Genomic DNA, 19,485 nt, shown 5'->3' with positions numbered 1-19,485 from the left:
GCGCTACCGACCCAGCGACATTAGTGCTGCAGATGGGCCGTGTGCCAGCAGCAAGGGGAAGGGGTCAATCCAGCTGCTGCCAGCTGGGTTCTAAGCACTGTTTTCCTTGCTGGTATATTGAGGGGCTCAGGGGGCAGGGGCACCCTCTATCTAGTCACCCATCAATCCCCATACGCTCCCCTGCCCCCAGCTTTCCAGGCCCAGCCGCATTAGTCAGTCTGTCCTTCCGTGTGCTTGCTCTCTCCATATGGACCTGCCATCCATGTGCATCCATCCCCATGTCATCGGGACCCATTGCGGGGAGGAGTGGGACCTTTGGGTGCACCGGAGAGGGGAGATTCAGATCCATGGGTGAGCTGGGGTGGGGAGTCAGACCCTGGGGTATATGGAAGAGGGGGGTCAGACCCATGAGTGTATTGGGAGGGGTCAGCTCTATGGGTGTGATGGGGAAGGGGGGGGTTCAGACTCAGGGGTGCAGTGGGGGGATTGTACCCAAGGGTGTGGGGGGGGGGGTTGTGCCCAAGGGTTTGTTAGGGGAAGGGGGGTCAGACCCATAGGTGTGTTGGGGAGGTGTCAGACCCAGAGGTGGTTTATGGGAAGGGGAGGTCAGAGCCAGGGCAGGGGGGCAGGGGGGGAGTAGGACCCAGGAGAGTGTTAGGGGAATGGGGTCAGACCCAAGGGTATGGTGGCAGAGAGTGTTAGAGGAATGGGGGTCAGACCTAAGGATATGGTGGGTCAGACCCTGGGCTGTGTTGGAGGTTGGACCCAGGGGTGCAGGGGATCGGACCCTGGGCTGTGTTGGGGGTCGGACCCTGGGCTGTGTTGGGGTTGGACCCAGGGGTGCAGGGGGGGGGTCGGACCCTGGGCTGTGTTGGGGGGGGGTTGGACCCAGGGGTGCATGGGTGGAGGAGAGGTTACACTTTTCAATATGCTATTTTGTGATGTGATGAGTTGTCCTTACCTGGCCCCGCCCCTCCTGACGTAGCTCCTCCCCCAAGGGCGTGTCCCCGCCCCAGCAGGGCGTAACACGCCGTGGCTCCTCCTCCTCCTGTGGGTGGATCTTGCGGATCGCCCCGCTCACACGCGGCTGGGGCTTTATATGGGATCCGCCGCACGGGGGCGTGGCTTGAGTGTGCCCCGCCCCTCTGGCCGTGGGCTCTTCTCGGGCTCCTCCCCGTGGGCGGGGCCTGGATGTGCCCCGCCCCGGGGGCGTGGCTCGCTGTCTGTCCGCGGCGCCATGCGGAAAGGGCCGGGTGCGGGGGCCCGGCGCGGCCGGGGAGGGGGCGGCTCGGAGCCCAGCGCCCCCCCGCGCCGCGCCCCCCCGCGCCTCCGCCTCCTGTTCCTGCTGCTGCTGCTGGCGGCCGGCGCCGGCCTGTACCTGGGATGGGGATCCGGGGCCGGTGGGGGGCAGCCGCGGGGCCCGCCCGGCGCTCAGGTGAGGGGCAGGGGGTGCGGGTGGGGGCAGGGTGTCTGGGGACGTGGGGGCGGGAGTAGGGAACATGGGGGCAGGGTGCCCAGGGAGGGCAGGAAAGTTGGGGTCAGGAACATGGGGTGTGGGAAGGAGTATGATGGGCGTAGGGGCAGGGTTACTGACGCGGAGGGTGTGGGGCAGGGTGCCCACTGATGGGGTGTTGCAGTGAGGCATGGATGGGATAGGGTGCCTGGGAAGAATGGGGGGGGGGTCAGGGTGCCTGGGAGAGAGAGGGTGTGGGGTCAGGGTGCCCGGTATGGGGAGGGGGGTGTTGCAGTGAGGCATGGATGGGATAGGGTGCCTGGGAAGAATGGGGGGGGGTCAGGGTGCCTGGGAGAGAGAGGGTGTGGGGTCAGGGTGCCCGGTATGGGGAGGGTGGTGTTGCAGTGAGGCATGGATGGGATAGGGTGCCTGGGAGGGAGGGGGTGTGGGGTCAGGGTGCCTGGGAGGGAGGGGGTGTGGGGTCAGGGTGCCCAGTGATGGTGGGGGGTGTTGCAGTGAGGCATGGAAGGTGCAGGGGGGGCTGAGCGATTTGAGTCCAGGGGCTGGCAGGCTGGGGGGAGGCCCTGGGTGTGACTTGCGGGTGCCCAGAGCCCTCGGAGAGGCAGTAGCACCACCAGCGCTGGCATCTCCCCTCCCGCCCTCCACTGACTCTGGTGGGGGCAGGGAGAGGCCCTTTAACTCTCACTGGCTCTTGTGCTCTGTTCTCCGTCACCCTCGCGGGGTCGTGCAGCGCAGGGGGATGCAGCGGGAGGGCACCCCCTGTTCGCAGCCACTGCCTGTATTGGGGACAGGATGCCTGGGCAGCCCTAGTCACGTTGTGCTGGGCACTGTACGAACACGAGACTCAGACCGCGGGACCCCTCTGCTGTCGCCTGGATGGTCTGGGTCCGTTCCTGGTGCGGGGGGTGTTTTGAACGGTCCCTTGGATTCCAGCGCTGTTCCTTCCCGCAGCTCGGCCACAAGCCCCGGAGCCTCTCCAGCAGCCAGGTGAAGCGTCTGGCCGCCTTGGTGGACCTCCAGCGCCTCTGGGGCTCCTTCCTGAAGCCCATGCTGATCGAGCGGTACCCGGGCAGCCCGGGGAACAGGAAGGTGCGGCAGGTGAGTGTGGGCGGTGGCCCGGCGAAGCCTTGGGGACGTGCGGTCTTGTGCCGTGCTGGAGATGGGGGCGCATCCCGGGCTCAGAGGTCACCCCGGAATGTCAGACTCCAGAGTAAGCCCAGGCCCTGCACGCTCCAGGGGTTTGCCCCGCTGCAGCCGGTGGCTCGAGGCCAGGAATTGCTCTGGGGCAGCTCTGTGTGTTTCAGGCTCCGGTGCAAACAGCAGCTTTCCCTCCCTGCACCTGGGACCCTGGGCAGTCACTGCCATTGGTGCAAAGTGGGTGTGAGAGACCAGCTAACTCAGTATCTTTGTAATTGCACGAGGGAGAATCCAGCCCCAAGGAGCGACAGGGCCCTGGCTGCAATGGGGGCAGGGGGTTAGTCTGCGGCCTTGTCTACACTGCACAAGCTCTATACATACCCCTGTACCGGTATAGCTGTCCTGGCAGCACCCCCTAGTGTAGACACAGTGGAGGCTGACAGAAGAGTTTTGCCCATGTAGGAACAATTTCCCTGAACGATGCTGTGCCAGCAGAAGTTCTCTTCCATGGACAGTTGCGTCTACACCGGGGGGTTTGGCAGCTAGGGGCTGCTTTTCTTTTCTTTCCACACCCCAGACAACAAAGCTCTGCTGGGTTTGTGGAGTAGCCCTGGCCTGAACTAGAGATGCAGAAGATCTTTGGGGTTGGGTCTGCAGGACCTCTTGGGGAAGCTACACCCGGTTTGAAGTGGGTGCCGAAAGCTCAGTGCATTTTGGAAGCGTCTGTGCGAATGACATGTCCATTGCAGACCCAGCATGCGGGGGTTCAAGCCGTTGAGAACTGGTTTTCCCGTTCTGCAAATATTTTTGAAAGTTCCAAATATTTTCCTGTCTCCAATCAGGACAAAAATCTCCATTTGCAACCCCTAAGACCTTTCCTTTGCCAGTTCGGGTCAATGGAAACGGTTTGTTTTGATCAGTTTGCCATGTTTAATTTCAGTTTTCACCTTTTTTCAGTCTGATTAGCTGAAATTTCAGAACAAATCATTGTTGTTTTGACCCAGAAAATGGGACTGTTTGAAGCGCTCGCAACGTTGTATGTGGACAGGTGAAACGTTTTTTCGAGGCGGGAGCGTCGTCGAGCCTGACCCTGTTTCGCAAAATTTGGATGAATTGGTGTTTTTTGACGGAAAAACGATTGGTCAGAAATGTCCCAACTGGTTGGGGGGGAAGAAGGGGGAGGATACTGGGGATTGGGCTGGTTTCCCCCACCATCCAGTCACCTGATGGACAGACCCTGAGGCAGGATGTGGGGGACCCCCCAAGCCCCCCCAATTAGTGAAGCCTGGCAGTTCTCCTGCCCAGTGCAGATGGCTCCAGGAGGTGGAATTGCAGCAGAGAGAAGACGGGCTGTGGGGTAGTGGGCCATCGGGAATGTAGACAGTGGAGAGCTGGTGAACGTGGAACCAGCTAGGTACAAAGGTCACAAGATACCTAGATGGGTTTCTGGGGCGGAGCTCATGGTGCACGTTGGCACCAATGGTGTGGAAAACAGGAAGGAGGCTGGGGTCGAGGCCTCAGTACCAGCTTTCTTGGAGAGGCTACTGGTTCCAGGCAAGCAGAGGGGACTTCAGAGTCTCGTTGCTTGATGGAGAAGATTATTTCAACGTCTAGGCGCCACTTTGGACTAAAGAAGCAAAGTCGCCGAGGCGTGAGAGACAAACGATTGTCTTGGATCCAAAACTGGCCAGGAGACAGGAAGCAAAGAGTCGATTCAGGGGATGTCTACGCTGCAATGAAAGACCCAGGGCCTGGCTCAGCTGACGCGGGCTGGGCTGTGGGTTTATAAAATTGCTGTGCAGATGTTCCGGCTCCGAGACCCCATGAGGAGGGACGGTCTCAGAGCCCAGACTCCAGCCCGAGAGCGAACATCTACATGGCGACTTTTAGCCTTGCAGCCCGAGCCCCATGACCCGGTGTCAGCTGGCCTGGGTCACAGTGTAGCGGTTTGTCCTGTGAGATCTTGGCCTGGGGTTACTCCTGTCTAGCTTCTTGGCCCGCGTGCCTGGTTTGGCTGCGCTCGTGTCTCTCAGGCCAGAGGCTTGTATGCTCATTGCTTTATACCTGCGCCGTACCTAGCAAATACCTGTAGGCCACAAGCCGTACCTCACGTGGTCAGTTTCAGTCCTGGCTAAAGGTCCTGTGTTGTTTAATATCTTTGTTAATGATCTGGAAGTTGGGGTAGTAGCAAAATTATTGAGGGTAGCCAGGAGCAGAGAGGGCCGTGAGGAATTTCAGAGAGACCTGAGCCAGCCTGGGGGGGGAGTGACGCGATGCCGATGGAAGTCACTGTCGACGGGCAGCGTAACGCACGCTGAATGTAAACGCCTCCGACTCTTCCCGGGTGCTAACCCAGCTGGATACGCTCAGGAATGGCCCCCATCTCACATGGGATAGCACTGAACAAAGGGGGTCTAGAGACGGGGAACAAGACTGAACAGAGCCTGGAAAACCTCTTGGGTGTAGCTGGGACCGATCGGGATCGTTACTCTGGAATGGGATGAGCGAGAGGGATCATGGCAGCAATCTTTCCAGACCAGCTGTTACTTGATAGGGGAGGTAGGATGCTTCTCTCCTGCGCCTGGAAGGGGATGTTCCAGGGAATTAAAAGGTCGGGGAGTCAAATCTGGTCAAAGGAAAACCTGCTTCCTGTGATGTGTGATTAGCCAGTGGAACTCACTGCCACAGGAATTCACTGGGGCTCAGAACTTAGTAAGATTCACAAAGGAACGGGACATTTGTATGGAGAACAAAGATACGCAGAGCGGTGGGTGGTCAGTACCAACAATCTGGTAGAGAGAGTGAACCCACGCCAGGGCTCGAGCCAGTCTCTAACTCAGGATGAGCCCAGACGTGGGAGGCAGATCATCCCACGGCTGCTACTGCAGGGTTCTGTCGCCTTCCGTTGAAGCAGCTGGTGCTGGGCGCAGTCAGAGGCGGGATGCCAGGCTAGGTGGGCCGTCGCTCTGACCCTGTCAGGCAGCACGTGGGGTCCGTCTCGGAGCATCCTAGCCCCATTGCATTGGGCAGATCCCTTTGGAGATGGTGAGCATCTCTCCGCCCCTGCCCCTTGCCTTAGAAGGGTGAGACTGTTCCCCCTGTCCCCCCACGGGCCTCCCTGCTGATATCCCCAAAACAGCTGCCCTCTGATGCTCCCCCCTGACGGCTTCTCCGTCTTGTCCCAGTTCATCGTGGATAGCCTGGCCACGCTGGCTGCGGGCTGGCGGGTCGAGCTGGATGCCTTCGAGGACCGGACCCCACGGGGTGTCGTGAGCTTTGCCAACGTAGTGGCCACGCTGGACCCCGCTGCCGGGCGGCGCTTGGTCCTGGCCTGCCACTATGACTCCAAGTACTTCCCCCGCGACCGGCAGGGCCGCACCTTCCTGGGGGCCACCGACTCGGCCGTGCCCTGCGCCATCCTGCTGGAACTGGCCACGGCCTTGGACGCCGAGCTGCTGAAGGCCAAGCAGCAGGTGAGCGCTTCCCAGGCTGGGGGTTCTACTCTTGGCTGGGGGAAAGGAATGGAGTCTAGTGGGTAAAACCAGCGGCGGCTGGGAGCCAGGACTTCTGGGTTCTATCTCTGGCCCTGGGAGGGGGTGGGGTCTAATGGTTGGAGCAGCGGGGCTGGGAGCCAGGACGCCTGGGTTCTATCTCTGGCCCTGGGAGGGGAGTGGGGTCTAGTGGTTAGAGCAGCGGGGCTGGGAGCCAGGACGCCTGGGTTCTATCTCTGGCCCTGGGAGGCGAGTGGGGTCTAGTGGTTAGAGCAGCGGGGCTGGGAGCCAGGACGCCTGGGTTCTATCTCTGGCCCTGGGAGGCGAGTGGGGTCTAGTGGTTAGAGCAGCGGGGCTGGGAGCCAGGACGCCTGGGTTCTATCTCTGGGCCTGGAGGGGAGTGGGGTCTAGTGGTTAGAGGTGGGGGGCTGGGAGCCAGGACTCCTGGGTTCTATCTCTGGCTCTGGGAGGGGGTGGGGTCTAATGGTTGGAGCAGCGGGGCTGGGAGCCAGGACGCCTGGGTTCTATCTCTGGCCCTGGGAGGGGAGTGGGGTCTAGTGGTTAGAGCAGCGGGGCTGGGAGCCAGGACGCCTGGGTTCTATCTCTGGCCCTGGGAGGCGAGTGGGGTCTAATGGTTGGAGCAGCGGAGCTGGGAGCCAGGACTACTGGGTTCTATCCCCAGTTCTGCTGCTGTCCTGGTGCAGTCCCCTCACCTGTCTGGCAGTGCCAGGGTTGAGCGAGCCCCGTGTCTCTCCCCAGGGCTCCGAGGTGACGCTGCAGCTGCTGTTTCTGGACGGCGAGGAGGCCTTCGGGGAGTGGAGCGAGAGCGATTCCCTGTACGGGGCACGCCACCTGGCTGAGCACATGGCCAAGGCTCAGCACCGGCCGGACACCAGCCAGCTCCAGGCTATGGTGAGAGCTGCCCGCCTGCCCCTGTGGGGAGCTCTGCACAGGGGAGATTTCAGGCTGGAGGGGGCTGGGGGGGTGCCTGTCTGGGGGGGCTCACTCTGTGCACTGGATCTTGGACCAGTCCCTACCTCAGATCCTCCTGGGGTGGCTGGGCCCCTGCAGATTTAATCCCTCCTTGCCTCCTTGCAGAGCCTGTTTGTCCTGCTGGACCTGCTGGGGGCCCGAAACCCGACCATCCAGAACCACTTCCCCCTCACCGCCTCCTGGTTCGACCGGCTCGTCGGCATCGGTACCGAACCTTCCTTCCTTCCAAGGGTGGGAGGGGGCTTGCCGCCCCAGGCACCCCTAGCAGGCCAGATACCCCCCACCCCCCCAGTCCTGATGGGCCTGCATCTGTCTGACAATGAATTAAGGTGCCTGGGTTCTAGCCCCAACTCTGGGAGGGGAGTGGGGTCTGGTGGTTAGAGCAGGGGGCTGGGAGCCTGGACTCCTGGGTTCTATCCCCAGCTATGGCAGGGGAGTGGGGTCTAGTGGTTAGAGCAGGGGGCTGGGAGCCTGGACTCCTGGGTTCTAGCCCAGCTCTGGGGGAGTGATGTCTAGTGGTTAGAGAAGGGGGGCTAGGAGCCAGGACTCCTGGGTTCTATGCCCAGCTGTGGCAGGGGAGTGGGGGCTAGTGGTTAGAGTAGGGGGGCTGGGAGCCAGGACTCCTGGGTTCTATCCCCGACTGTGGCAGGAGAGTGGGGTCTAGTGGTTAGAGCAGGGGGCTGGGAACCAGGACTCCTGGGTTCTAGCCCAGCTCTGGGGGAGTGATGTCTAGTGGTTAGAGCAGGGGGAGCTGGGAGCCAGGACTCCTGGGTTCTAGCCCCAGTTGTGGGAAAGAGCTGGGAGTTGGGGATTCAGTCCCCGCGGCTGTTGACCTGGCATCTTTCACCAACACTTTATTTCCCTGAAACACGACATGTCAGGTTTGAAATTCCCCCTCCCTCTCCGGCGTTTTCCCCTGCCTGCTCCCGGAGACAGCAGTGTACTCATGTCCTCCGGGAGCTTTGGTGCGAGTGGCCAGGCGGGGCCCCCTGTGGGGCTCGTTCTGCCACGCCCCCAGCCTCACAGGTCCCAGGAACCAGCCCGTTCCTCACCCTCTGCTCTGTGTCGCCCAGAGAAGCGTCTGCACCAGCTGGGCCTGCTGCAATCCCACCCCCGGGCGCAGACGTACTTCCAGCGCGAGCCTGCGTATGGGCTTGTTGAAGACGACCACGTCCCCTTCCTCCGCAAAGGTACCTGCCCTGCCCCTGGCTACCGGGCGTCCAGGCGCAGAATAGTGTGGGATGGACAGCCGGGGGGGCCTCCCTGGAGGAGCCAGGGCAGAATGTGTGCAGACAAAACGTGGTGAGACTCCCCCAGGCTCCCCCACAAGCCTGGCCTCGTGAGTGGAGCAAGGGACTGAGACCTGGGTTCAGGTCCTGGCTTCGCCCCTGCCCTGCTGGGTGACTTTGCTGCTGTCTTCCTCAGTTTTCCCCGTTTAAGTGGGGGGAATCATTTTGACCCTCTTTGTAAAGTGCTTTGGGATCCCTTGAGGACAAGGGCTACGCAAGAGCTAAGTGTTGTTATTGACGGGGGTAAAATGCTTTATAGATGTTGTTTGTCTGCCTGGCAAGCTTCACCCCAGAGGTGGCTGCATTTTGAATGTAGGCTCTGGGATCCTTGGGGGTGGAAGACTTTATAAACACATCATTGCTGTCTCGCCACTTGGCCCTGACCTGTTTGATGTCTCTGGCCAACCTGGTTCCCATAATGCACCTGGCCAGCTGCTTGTTGCTAAGTCAGGAAGCACAGGGCTCCTAGATGTAAGGTCAGGTCATGCCTGAGGGCCTGGCTCCATCTACTGAGGCAGTGTGTGGATTTAGACTGTGTCACACGTTGCCCTCTAGTGGCTGGGCCACATGGGGATAATAGGCTACTACTGCTAACACTAGTGGAATTACTCCGGTAGCTCCAGCAGTAGAGGCCGGTGCTTGCAGCGCTGCAGGTCCCGGCTTGGATCCCCACTGACCGTCCGTGTATCTGTCTGGCCGCAGGAGTGCCGGTGCTGCACCTCATCGCCACCCCCTTCCCGTGGGTCTGGCATACGATGGAGGACACGGAGCAGAACCTGCACCCCCCGACCGTGGAGAACCTCTGCAAGATCCTGGCTGCCTTCCTGGCTGAGTACTTGTGGCTGTGAATGCCCAGAGCCTCCCCTGGCGAGGGGACCAACCTCTCCTTGGGCAGGGTCCTTCGCCCCTCCTGGGCCGAGCTCCATCGGGGCCAGAGGCCAAAACACCCCAGGGACCAGGCAAGACGGCTTGGGGGGCCCAGGCTGTTACAGCCCCGCAGGGGCCGGGGGAGCTGTTACGATGCTGGTGTCGCAGAGAGGACGGGAAGGGAGATTGTGCTGGGGGCTGCGGCTGGCCCAGGAGTGAAACCTCTTGCTTGAGCCCCTTGAGGTTGGGCCCGCGGCTCAGAAGCAGGAATAATGGGGGTGAACCCGGACTGTGCTGGGGGCAGGACACCGGGGGCCTCCAGCTTCTGGCCCACCAGGGTTTGCTCCTGTTTCCGGGGCCCGTTCAGCTCTGGGGGCGCCGGGCTCCCAGCCTCGCGCGGGGGCTGCTCCACAGCGACTCTCGTAACAAAGAGCTGCCCCGTCCAGGGCTGCTGCCCCCTCCCCATAGCGCCCCCTCGCGCTGGGCAGCCCTGGGCACTGTGGGGCTGGGACGCTGCTGCTGGCATGGCTGTTCCCTCTGCTCCGGCCCCCTCCCATCACCAGCAGCAAACAGCAGCTCCCCTCTCCTTCCTTCAGCTCAGGGTTGCCGGGCCTGTCTGTGGAACCCGTGAAGAACCAGCACCCCCTTCGTTTCCGTCCATCTCCTCCCTCTGGACTGAGAGGCAGCACAGCCTAGTGGGCAGAGCACTTGACTTCTGCCTTTGGATCTGTTCCACGCTCTGCCACTGACTAGCCCTGTGAGTCTGCGTAAAACCCTTTCCCCTCCCAGTGCCTCCGTTTCCCCTCCCACCCTGTGTCTAGTTAGACTGTGAGCTCTTTAGGGCAGGGACTGTCTGTCTTATGTTCTGTGTGTAAAGTACCTAGCACAAAGGGGTGTCTTAGTGCTAATCTGACAGACCATAATCTCGTCCTCTGAGCTCGCCCAGCCCAGCCCAGCGGCGGGGGGTGGTTATGGTTTAACAGGAGATGAAATGATTCACGGCGCTTCACCTTTTCATGTGCTAGAAGCTGGTTTATTCTCACTGCTCAGTAGCCCCCCAAGCAAAGCAAGCGCTAAGCCGCAGGGGCGCTGGGTTAGAGGCAAATTGCACTTGAATTAAAAACCCCTTTGTGGGACTCTGCGAACCACCCAATGGGCCCTTCCCAGGCACCCGCCATGTGAAGATCCAAACACTTCGCCCCCCTCCCCCACCTCGGTATGAGAGGCTGGCAGGAGCGGATTGTCGGGGCAAAAGGTGCTAGGGCTGAAAGCTTTGAGAGCCAGACCCTGCGGGGCCAGGCAGCGCTGAGGGTCAGGGCTCGGGGACACTTGGGTTCCCTTTGTGGGGGTGGGTAAATAGCGACCAATTTCTGGGGGATTCCAGATGGAAGTTTCGCTGCAGATTTCAGTGGGGCTGGGGGCAGAGGAGGATTTGACTCTGGAACTGAGAATTGCTCAGAGGTTTAACACGGGAAGGGAGGCGACATTCCCTGAGCTGCCCAGGGCTTGGCAGGGCTGTCGCTGCGGAGCTCGGCTGAGGATTGGCCCCACCCCCCGGATGCTGTAAGACCCTGGGCCTGGCTGTGTGTGGAACCGGGCTGAGCCGACGTGCCAGTGCCGGGCGGGAGCGAGGGGCTAGGCCTGGCGTCTGCCGAAGGAAGCAGCCTGGGGGGCGGCAGGTGGCTCCCAGGCGCCATTAAAAATCTGAGCCCCCCGGGCGGGAGGGCAGCCGAGCCCAGGGGGAGACGGGAGCGTAACCCCAACTCTCAGATCCCTGCTCTCTGGGCCCCAGGAGGCAGCAGGTGGGCGAGAAGTGCAAGGCTGCCCCCTGCTGGGGGGCGGAGGTGCTGCTCAGGCAGGCAGAAGCCGCGTGTGGGGTCAGCGATGGGCGGAGGGGCTCCCCGAGGCTGGAGGGACTCAGGCTTTGAACCTGGGCCACCGGCTGATGACCCCGTAGAGGGCGTTCCCGGGGCAGCTGGTCGGGTTCACGTTGCGATGCCCCTTCAGGGTGTAGCTGCGTCTCAGGAAGCCCCTCTTGACGGCGCATTGGATCAGGCTCTGGGCGGCATTCAGGGCGGCAGCATTGGGGGGTCTGTCTGCAAGACAGAGCAGCCCCCTGTTAATCTCATCCTGGCCCCTGTCTGCTGCTCAGGGGATGTGACTGTGGCCAGAATAAATAACCCCCCTCTGCCCACGCTCTCGATTGGCCACGTCAATGTTACTCCCCCCTCGCCCCATTGCGTTGGGTAATGCAGCCTCCCGCCTGCTGCATTTCCTGGCCCTGTGACCCAGCCTGGTGCCCCTCACACAGGGAGCTCGACCGTGGCAGAGCCCAGCGGGATGGCGCTGAAGCCAGCTGGGTTAGCCCAGGGGCAGATCTCTTGCTAAATACCAACCCCCGCCCCCAAGCTCTCAGCTGGGAGGGGGCACCAGGTGCCCAGAGCCCCCAGCTGCAGCTGCCCTGCGAGTGCCCAGAGGATTCCTGCCATATGTAAAGCTATTTAAGGCAGGGGAGTGACATAATCAACGCTCGTTCTTCACTGAATCCCTGCCCAGGGTGACTGCTGGAAGCACCTAAGAAACAAAGGCGGGGGCTGGGGGGCGGGAGAAGTGCTGAGCCCAGGCCAGAAGGGTATCTAGCCTGTGAATGAAATATCTGAAGCTTTACGCTGCAGGCCAGTGCTGCTGGCCTACAAGAATCTGCAATCTGCCTAAAACATTTAGGGTGAGAAATTACTGCTTGTAGCCAGTTTCTTTAGTATCTTAAGCTTATCTTGCGTGTTTAGAACATAAGAACGGCCGTACCGGCTCAGACCAAAGGTCCATCTAGCCCAGTATCTGTCCACCAACAGTGGCCAATGCCAGGTGCCCCAGAGGGAGTGAACCTAACAGGAAATGATCAAGTGATCTCTCTCCTGCCGTTCATCTCCACCCTCTGAGAAACAGAGGCTAGGGACACAATTCCCTACCCAGCCTGGCTAATAGCCGTTTATGGACTTAACCTCCATGAATTTATCCAGTTATCTTTTAAACCCTGTTACAGTCCAGCCTTCACAACCGCCTCAGGTAAGGAGTTCCACAGGTTGACTGTGCGCTGTGTGAAGAACTTCCTTTTATTTGTTTTAAACCTGCTGCCTATTAATCTCATTTGGTGACCCCTAGTTCTTGTATTCTGGGAATAAGTAAATAACTTTTCCTTATCCACTTTCTCCACATCACTTGTGATTTTATAAACCTCTATCATATCCCCCCTTAGTCTCCTCTTTTCCAAGCTGAAGAGTCCTAGCCTCTTTAATCTTTCCTCGTATGGGACCCTCTCCAAACCCCTAATCATTTTAGTTGCCCTTTTCTGAACCTTTTCTAGTGCTAGAATATCTTTTTTGAGGTGAGGAGACCACATCTGTACACAGTATTCGAGATGTGGGTTTCTCCTCTAGAGGCGGGTGTGCACTTGAGTGCTGAGCAATCCCTTAGCTGAGTTTTCCCGTACAGAGCTGATCTCAGCATGTGTGTGTTTCTGCAGCTGGGTGTGTCCCTACCTGCGGGTGTGCTGGACTGGGCTTGAGAGATTGTCACAGCAGCACAGTGTAAAGGGAAGCCAGGCTGGTGGTTCAGGTGGGCTCAGTGGTACCGCAGTTCCGAGTGGCACCCCGGAGGGAACCTGTCACAGGGCCACAGGGTGCCCAGTGCCCCCATCTACAGCCACCCTGTGAGTGCCCAGCTCAGGCGCTCTCTGCCGGGTGAGGCCAGGGCCGCAGGCCCCACTTCCAGGCTGCACCCTGCAGAGCCGGGCTCCGGGGAGGATCTAGGGGTTACAAGCCGCACCTGAGCTCCCAAGGCAATGCGAGGACATGCAGGGCTCATGGGATCCTGGGCGGGACAAGCGGGAGTGGGGGCCAGGGAAGAGATTTTCCCCCTGTGTCCAGGGATGCTGGATCCTGCACCGGGCTCTGGGGCCCGCGTGTTAAAAGGGATGTGGAAAAAGAGCCACAAACACAATGGATGGGCTGGAGAAATGGCCGCCAGGGTGGGATGGGCAGAGTTCAGTCCATCCAGCTGATCACCCGGGGAGGAAATACAGGACCTGCCGGGCGCGTTAGCTGCATGGAGAAAGGCAGAAGAGGAGCCAGGGGCTGGGAGCTGAAGCCACACACGTTCCCCTGAGACATAAGGCCCAAATTTCGAACAGGGAGGGTGATTAGCCAGTGGAGCAAACTCCCCTGGGCCACCAGAGCCAGCCAGGGGATCCAGTGATGGATCCAGTGATGGCGTATACAGGTGACTCCCTCCCTCCCCCGGCTCCTACTCGCTCTCCCCTTCCTATACAGCCAAAGGTCACTACGTCTCCAGGGTCCTGCTCAGCTGCTTTCCCTGCCCTAGATCCTGTCTGGGTTGCTGCTTTCCAGACTCCAGGCCGTAGCTCTGACCTGTGTTCCTTGGGCCCCGATCCCTGCCTTGTGCTTGGCTGGATTGAAACCCCACATTGTTTGCCTGCAGCCAGCCAGGTCGCTCTGCAGCAGTGACCCATTGTCATTAGTTACCAATTCCTACATCACCCAAGATGGTCCCTGCAGCAGAACCCCCTGTCCCAGGTGTCGGGGCAGCAGGGCAGAGCAGGTGTGGGCGGGAGCCCTGCAGGAGGGATTCCCAGCTCCCGGCAGGGCCTAATAGGGTTGCCAACTTTCTAACTGCAGAAAACCAAACGCCCTTGCCCTGAGGCTCCGCCCCTGCCCCGCCCCTTCTCTGAGGTCCCTCCCCCACTCACTCCACCCCCCCCACCTCTTTTGCGCTCTCTCCCTCACCCTTGCTCACTCACTCATTTTCACTGGGCTGGGGCTGGGGGGCGGGGAGCGTGAGCACTTGGGCTTAGGGCTCAGGCTCTGGGGTGGAGCCAGGGATGGGGGTTTGGGGTGCAGGAGGAGGCTCTAGACTGGGGCTGAGGGGTTTGGAGTGTGGGAGGAGACTCAGGACTGGGGCAGGGGGTTGAGGTGCGGGAGGGGGTGTGAGGCGCAGGCTCTGGGAGCGAGTTAGGGTGCAGAAGAGGGTTCTAAGCTGGGGCAGGGGTGTGGGAAGGGATTCAGGGTGCAGACTCCAGGCAGTGCTGACTTCAGGCAGATCCCAGTATGTGGCGACATGTCCCGCCGGCTTGGAGGCAGCCACGGGGGCTCCACATGTCTCCACCCCAAGCACCAGCTCCGCAGCTGTCATTGGCCAGGAACCGCAGCCAATGGGAGCTGTGGAGCCAGAGCTTGGAGTGGGTGCAGCGTGCGGAGCCCTGTGGCTGCCCCCGAGCTGGAAGGACATGCCGGCTGGTTCCTGGGAGCCGCACAGAGCCGGGTAGGGAGCTTGCCAGCCCCACACCAACTGGACTGTTATGGGCCCAGTCAGCAGTGCTGACCAGAGCCCCTTTTCGACCGGGCACCTGGCAACCCTAGCAGGGAAATCCATACAGACAAGACCCACATACTGGAGAAGTTGCCCAGGAAACTGAATCCCAGTGACTTATGGTTCCAGTTCTTGGCATGGGCCCCCACGGTGCTCCAGCCTCTGCCCTCGTAGACTCTGCCGTCCTCGCCGATCAGGAAGCTGCAGGCAGAGCACAATGTGAGACCCGCACAGGCACGTCGGCCGCACTCTCCCCTCCCCATCGCTTCCGGCAGCTCCTCCAGGGTTGTCGCTGGCCCTGCCCGGGTTTGAACCTGGGACCTTTGGAGCTAGAAACTCAGTCCTCTGCCATGCAGCTGAAGACCCACTGAGGAAAGGGACTGGAATGGTGGGGCTAACCTGTATTGCACTGTTTGGCCGTTAGGTGGCGCTGTGTGTAACACCCCTTATGGAACCTGCCCACAGCTGGGGGGCGAGCGAGGGCTGTAGCCGGCCCAGATGTGGGGCAGGAGAACAGCGCAGGGACCCGCTGCCCCGCGGGAAATTCCCAGCTGGGTTTCCATCCCCCGACGTCACAATCCCAAAACATTTCACGGAGACAAATCCCCACCCAGGTTTTCATTCCGGGGCGTCAGGCCGGCCCCAGGGAAAGGTGTCGGTGTGGGGCCGTGTCACAGACGAGCAGGGCGCAGGCCATGCAGCATCTGTTGGCCATGCAGCTCATGGCACAATCCAGGGGCTCCCTGTGGCCCTCCATCCCCCCACCAGCTCCATGACTGCCCCCTTTCCATTCCCCACTTGTCAGGGACTCCCTCAGCCCCCGCATCTCCCCCTGCCATGCGCTCTGTGCCCCCCATCCCCCTCCAGGGACGGTAGGGCTGGGGGTGCAAACATCTCTGCACCCACCGTGTTTTCCACCTGCCCCCAGTGTCTCATGGGGGTGAGAGCAGGACGTGGGGGAGGGTCTGGAGCCACAGCCCAGCCTGGTCCCGTGTTCCAGCCCCCCCGGGTCCCGGCCTGGGGGAGGGGCAGGAGCACGTGCGGCAGCTGCTGGGGTGGGTGGGGGATGGGACAGGCACCAGCCCTTGGGCAGGGCGTGAGGGGGGGCACACGGGGTGCCAGCTACTGGGGTGGGTGGGGGATGGGCAGGGCGTTGGGGGGGGCACACGGGGTGCCAGCTGCCGGGGAACTGCCTGAGAAAGAGGATCAGGAACTACTGGGTTGGTCCTTCCCGGCCTAGATCTGGTTCCCACACTACCAAGTCTCAGCGCCAACCCTGGCTCCCCATCATCCTGCTGACGCCTTCACCCCACCCCCATTTCACTTCTCCTTCCCCCTGTGGCTTCCTGGGGGCAGTGGCCCCAAATCTGCCCCTCAGCTCCGGGGAGGCCCCCACCCCACACTGCTGCACTCACTTGTAGCCGATGTCGGGCCAGCGGTTTGAGTCCATGTGGTAGTTCTGGATGCCCTTGACCTCCCGGCTGCAGGAGGCCAGGTTGAAGCAGCGGTTCCCTACCGTGTGGTGGATGATGACGTAGGGCACCGGGGTCTTCAGCGGGACCCTGCTTCTTGGGGGCCGGGCCCCCCACTGGGAGCGGGTGATAATGGTGGGACAGCCTGTGCCATGCGGGGGAGGGGAGAAAGGGCTGGGTTAATGTGGGTGCCCCTCACCTGCCCCAGCCCACGCTGCAGGATCGGGCCCAGGGCTGGTGCGCTGAGTGGGTTGGGGCTGCGGCAATGGGGTGGGGGTGGGGGCCAGCAAAGGCCGTGCACGGTGCAGGGGGGACGTGCAGCCCCTGTGTTAAATTTGACGGGGCTGGAGAGAGGCCTGGCCGGGAGCCTGCTCACCGAGGCAGCAAAGGGGCGAGGGGAAGCCAGGCCAGGCTGGAGGGAGGCCAAGCAAGGGCTGGGCTGGAGATGGCGGGTGAGGCTGGTGCTCTGAACTCAGCCCGGGCTGGGGAAGCTCCCGCCCAGGGTATGCGGCTCTCATTTGCATCCCCACTGCCTGTCTCCTCTGCCCTGCAGCCTTTCCACTCTCTCTCCATCCGGGAGGCCCCTGATCTTTCTGGTCTCCCACTGCTGAACCCACTGCCCCTCTGCCAGGTCCCTTCACAGTCGGGGTGACCAGCATGGAGTCCAGTGCCCCAGAAACTGGAAGGTCAGAACATCTGACCCTGAGAAAAGGCTCAATGGGCAAAATCAGCCTGTGGAACTCACTGCCACCAGGGCCGGCTCTAGGTTTTTTGCCGCCCCAAGCAAAAAAATTTTTGGCTACCCCTCACTTCCCCCACCCCAGCTCTGGGCTTTCTCTTCCCCCACCCCCACCCGCACCCCCTGCCACCCCAGCCCTGGGCTCCCCCCGCAAACGTGACCTCCTCGTTTACCACAGCAATCCTCGTTTACACTTGCAGTGGGGATCAAACCGTTTCTCCTATTTTTATTTCACTTTAGTATAAATCTCACACACACCCCTGTCTCCTGCAACCCCATCTTTAGTGCTCCAAATGCACATGGAAGGCATAGGGACTAACCCTCAAACCTTGTACCCAGAAAGGGCTGGGGATCTAGTAAAGAGGGTTCAGGCAGCGGAGCGGGTGTGGGGGTGCTTGGGGGCTCTACCCTGGCAGAGAAGCGGGGTGTGATGTACTCGCGGAGGACGATGGAGGAGGAAAGGGGGTATCAGGAGGGTTGTGGGAGAAGAGGTGCAGGGGAAGGAGGAGGTGCGGGAGGTCAGGGCTGGGGGAGGGCACAAGGGGAGAGGTGCGGGTGAAGGGAGAGTACAAGGGGAAGGGGTGCGGCGAAGAAGCGATGGGGAGAGGTACAAGTGGAGGGGCTGCGAGCAGGAAGGGGGGTGCCAGGGCTGAGAGGGGCAGGTGCTGACACCTGCTTTCCCAGCCCCGTGCAGGCAGAGCCAAGAGGACAGATACTGACCCCCCAGGTGCCCGAGCCACGGGGGGTTCCCCCGGCGGGGCAGTATCCCCCGCTGCCCCGCTCGGAGCCGGGCTCTGCCTCTCCCCACCCAGGGCAGGCAGGGCGGGCCTGAGGCGGGAGAGGTGCGCGGCGGGCTGAGTCTGGGGCCAGGAGGCGGCAGCTCCCTGGCAGCTCGGGCTACCCAGCCACTCGCCCTGTCAGCGCGCGAGCCGGGATCCGCGCCCCCTGCCCAGCCCGGCGGCGCCCTGCACAGCCCACCCGGGGGCCCTGGGGCGACTCGGAGCGGCAGCAGGACCTCTCCCTCCCCAGCTCCTCACACCCAGGCTGGGCTCCTCACACCCAGGCTGGGGAGTCAGAGCATCATGCCCCGGATCTGAGCCCCTCTCGCCGCCGCAGCCCGGGCTCAGCTCTGGGGGATGATGCTCGGGGCTGCCTGACCTGCAGTCCAGCCCAGGCGACTCAGGCTGCCATGACCCCCATCTAGCCACTGAAGCCAGAACTGCAGCGTCAGTTCCAGGTCTGCCTGAAAGCCTCCGCGGACAGGGAACATCCTGGTTCAGGGCCGGCTCCCGGCTTTTTGCGCCCCAAGCCAAAAAATAAAAAGTGGGGAGGGGGCGGGAGCGCCGCCCCTTGGAAAGTGCCGCCCCAAGCACATGCTTGGAGCGCTGGTGCCTAGAGCCGGCCCTGGCTGCCGCTGGCTGCCACTGGGCCATGAGCAGGATCTAGCAATGGAGCAGAGGTTTCTATGGCGAATGAGAACAGCCAGGGTCAAAGTGGGTGGGACTGGACGGGCTCCGGCCCCAGAGCTTGGGGCCAGTAACTGATGGGAACAGAAAGGAAATTCCCCTGTGGCTGGGTTATTCCACCATGGGCCACTAGGGGGTGCCTGGCAGCTCCCTCTGGAGCATCTGGCACTGGCGACTGCCGGAGCCGGGACACCGGGGTAGATGGGCCCTGCTCTGATCCAGGGGGCGGTTTCTAGGCTTCAGGGACATTCCCAGCACGAACCCTGCTAACGGGGCCTTGGTGGGAGCTGGAGATCAGCTAGTGTTGTCACTGATCCCCTCACCCCCCCTCTGCCCCTGCTCTCCCCCTTCCCAGCCCCCTTTCCCCTGCCCTCTCCACACAGCCTCAGCTCGCTGCCCCTCTGCATGCTGGGAGCTGGCACTTTCTGGCTCTTGGTTGCCCCAGGGCAGTTCGGATGGAGCTGGGCTGGCAGGGGGCACGGCCTGGGTGGGAGGTCTCAGACACTCTGGGATCAGCTCACCACGGGCAGGGCCAGGGGCCTCATCCCTTGGGTGATGAACACTCGGGCTCTGAGGAAAGGGCAGGGGATGACCCAGCCCTGCCTCATGGAGGGATGGGCTGGACAGGAGCCGAGGGGAGTCTCCAGCTCTGCAGGGGCAGGTCCAGCCCCGGGCACCAGGCCAGGGGGCGGGTTAGTTGGGCGCCTCCATCAGTAATTTCCCACTCTTACGTTTCTGCCCCCTGGGTTCTCAGCTGCATCAGGGATTCCAGCCCTGCCCCCCACCCCCGGCCCGGGGGGAGCCGAACTCACCAAGCGCCGCAGCGCAGAGCGCTGAGAGCAACACGACCCGCATCAGCAGCAGCATCTTCCTCTCGCTCGGCCCTGTGGGGACACGCGCCCGTCATAGCCGACTGCCACCCCCAGGAGGGGGCGCTGCTGGGCCGGAGCCAAACACCCCCAGAGCCTCTGGGTAGCAGATCCCCCTGTGCTCAGGCTGCCCTGGGCTCCAACCCTGGACTGTCATCTGGGGGAAGCGTCCCAGCCCTGCCCAGACCCCCCTCCCCCATGAGCTCCCTGGGTCCCCATGGCAGCCCCTTGAGCAGCAGGCTCGGCGCCGGCCCCAGCTGTACTAACAACACCTGCCCAGCTGGGGCTGCAGAGAGAAGAGCC

General features: G+C 61.9%; 2 protein-coding genes across 3 annotated transcripts; one reads left to right on the top strand and one right to left on the bottom strand.

Moving 5' to 3' along the window:
- Positions 1-2,350: 2,350 nt before the first annotated feature.
- QPCTL (glutaminyl-peptide cyclotransferase like) lies at positions 2,351-10,448 on the top strand. Of its 2 annotated transcripts, XR_005590665.1 has the most exons (7): positions 2,351-2,572; positions 5,797-6,084; positions 6,862-7,014; positions 7,201-7,300; positions 8,169-8,285; positions 9,087-9,343; positions 9,848-10,448. XR_005590665.1 is itself a non-coding variant. In XM_039511012.1 (6 exons), the coding sequence occupies exons 1-6, from the start codon at positions 2,351-2,353 to the stop codon at positions 9,230-9,232; spliced, it is 1,026 nt and encodes a 341-aa protein (XP_039366946.1). In that variant the 3' UTR covers positions 9,233-10,448. The 2 variants fall into 2 exon arrangements, 1 of the variants encoding a protein (XP_039366946.1); XM_039511012.1 differs by having other exon boundaries at positions 9,087-10,448.
- Positions 10,449-11,168: 720 nt separating this feature from the next.
- LOC120388895 (peptidoglycan-recognition protein SC2-like) lies at positions 11,169-19,180 on the bottom strand. The gene is made up of 4 exons (XM_039511011.1): positions 19,126-19,180; positions 16,052-16,253; positions 14,719-14,837; positions 11,169-11,347 (listed from the first exon to the last, which is right to left on the bottom strand). The coding sequence occupies exons 1-4, from the start codon at positions 19,178-19,180 to the stop codon at positions 11,169-11,171; spliced, it is 555 nt and encodes a 184-aa protein (XP_039366945.1).
- Positions 19,181-19,485: the final 305 nt, after the last annotated feature.

The sequence above is a fragment of the Mauremys reevesii genome, linkage group 22 (genome assembly GCF_016161935.1).
Source record: "Mauremys reevesii isolate NIE-2019 linkage group 22, ASM1616193v1, whole genome shotgun sequence".
Classification (NCBI taxonomy): Eukaryota; Metazoa; Chordata; order Testudines; family Geoemydidae; genus Mauremys; species Mauremys reevesii.
This window is presented reverse-complemented; position numbering and strand designations above follow the sequence as displayed.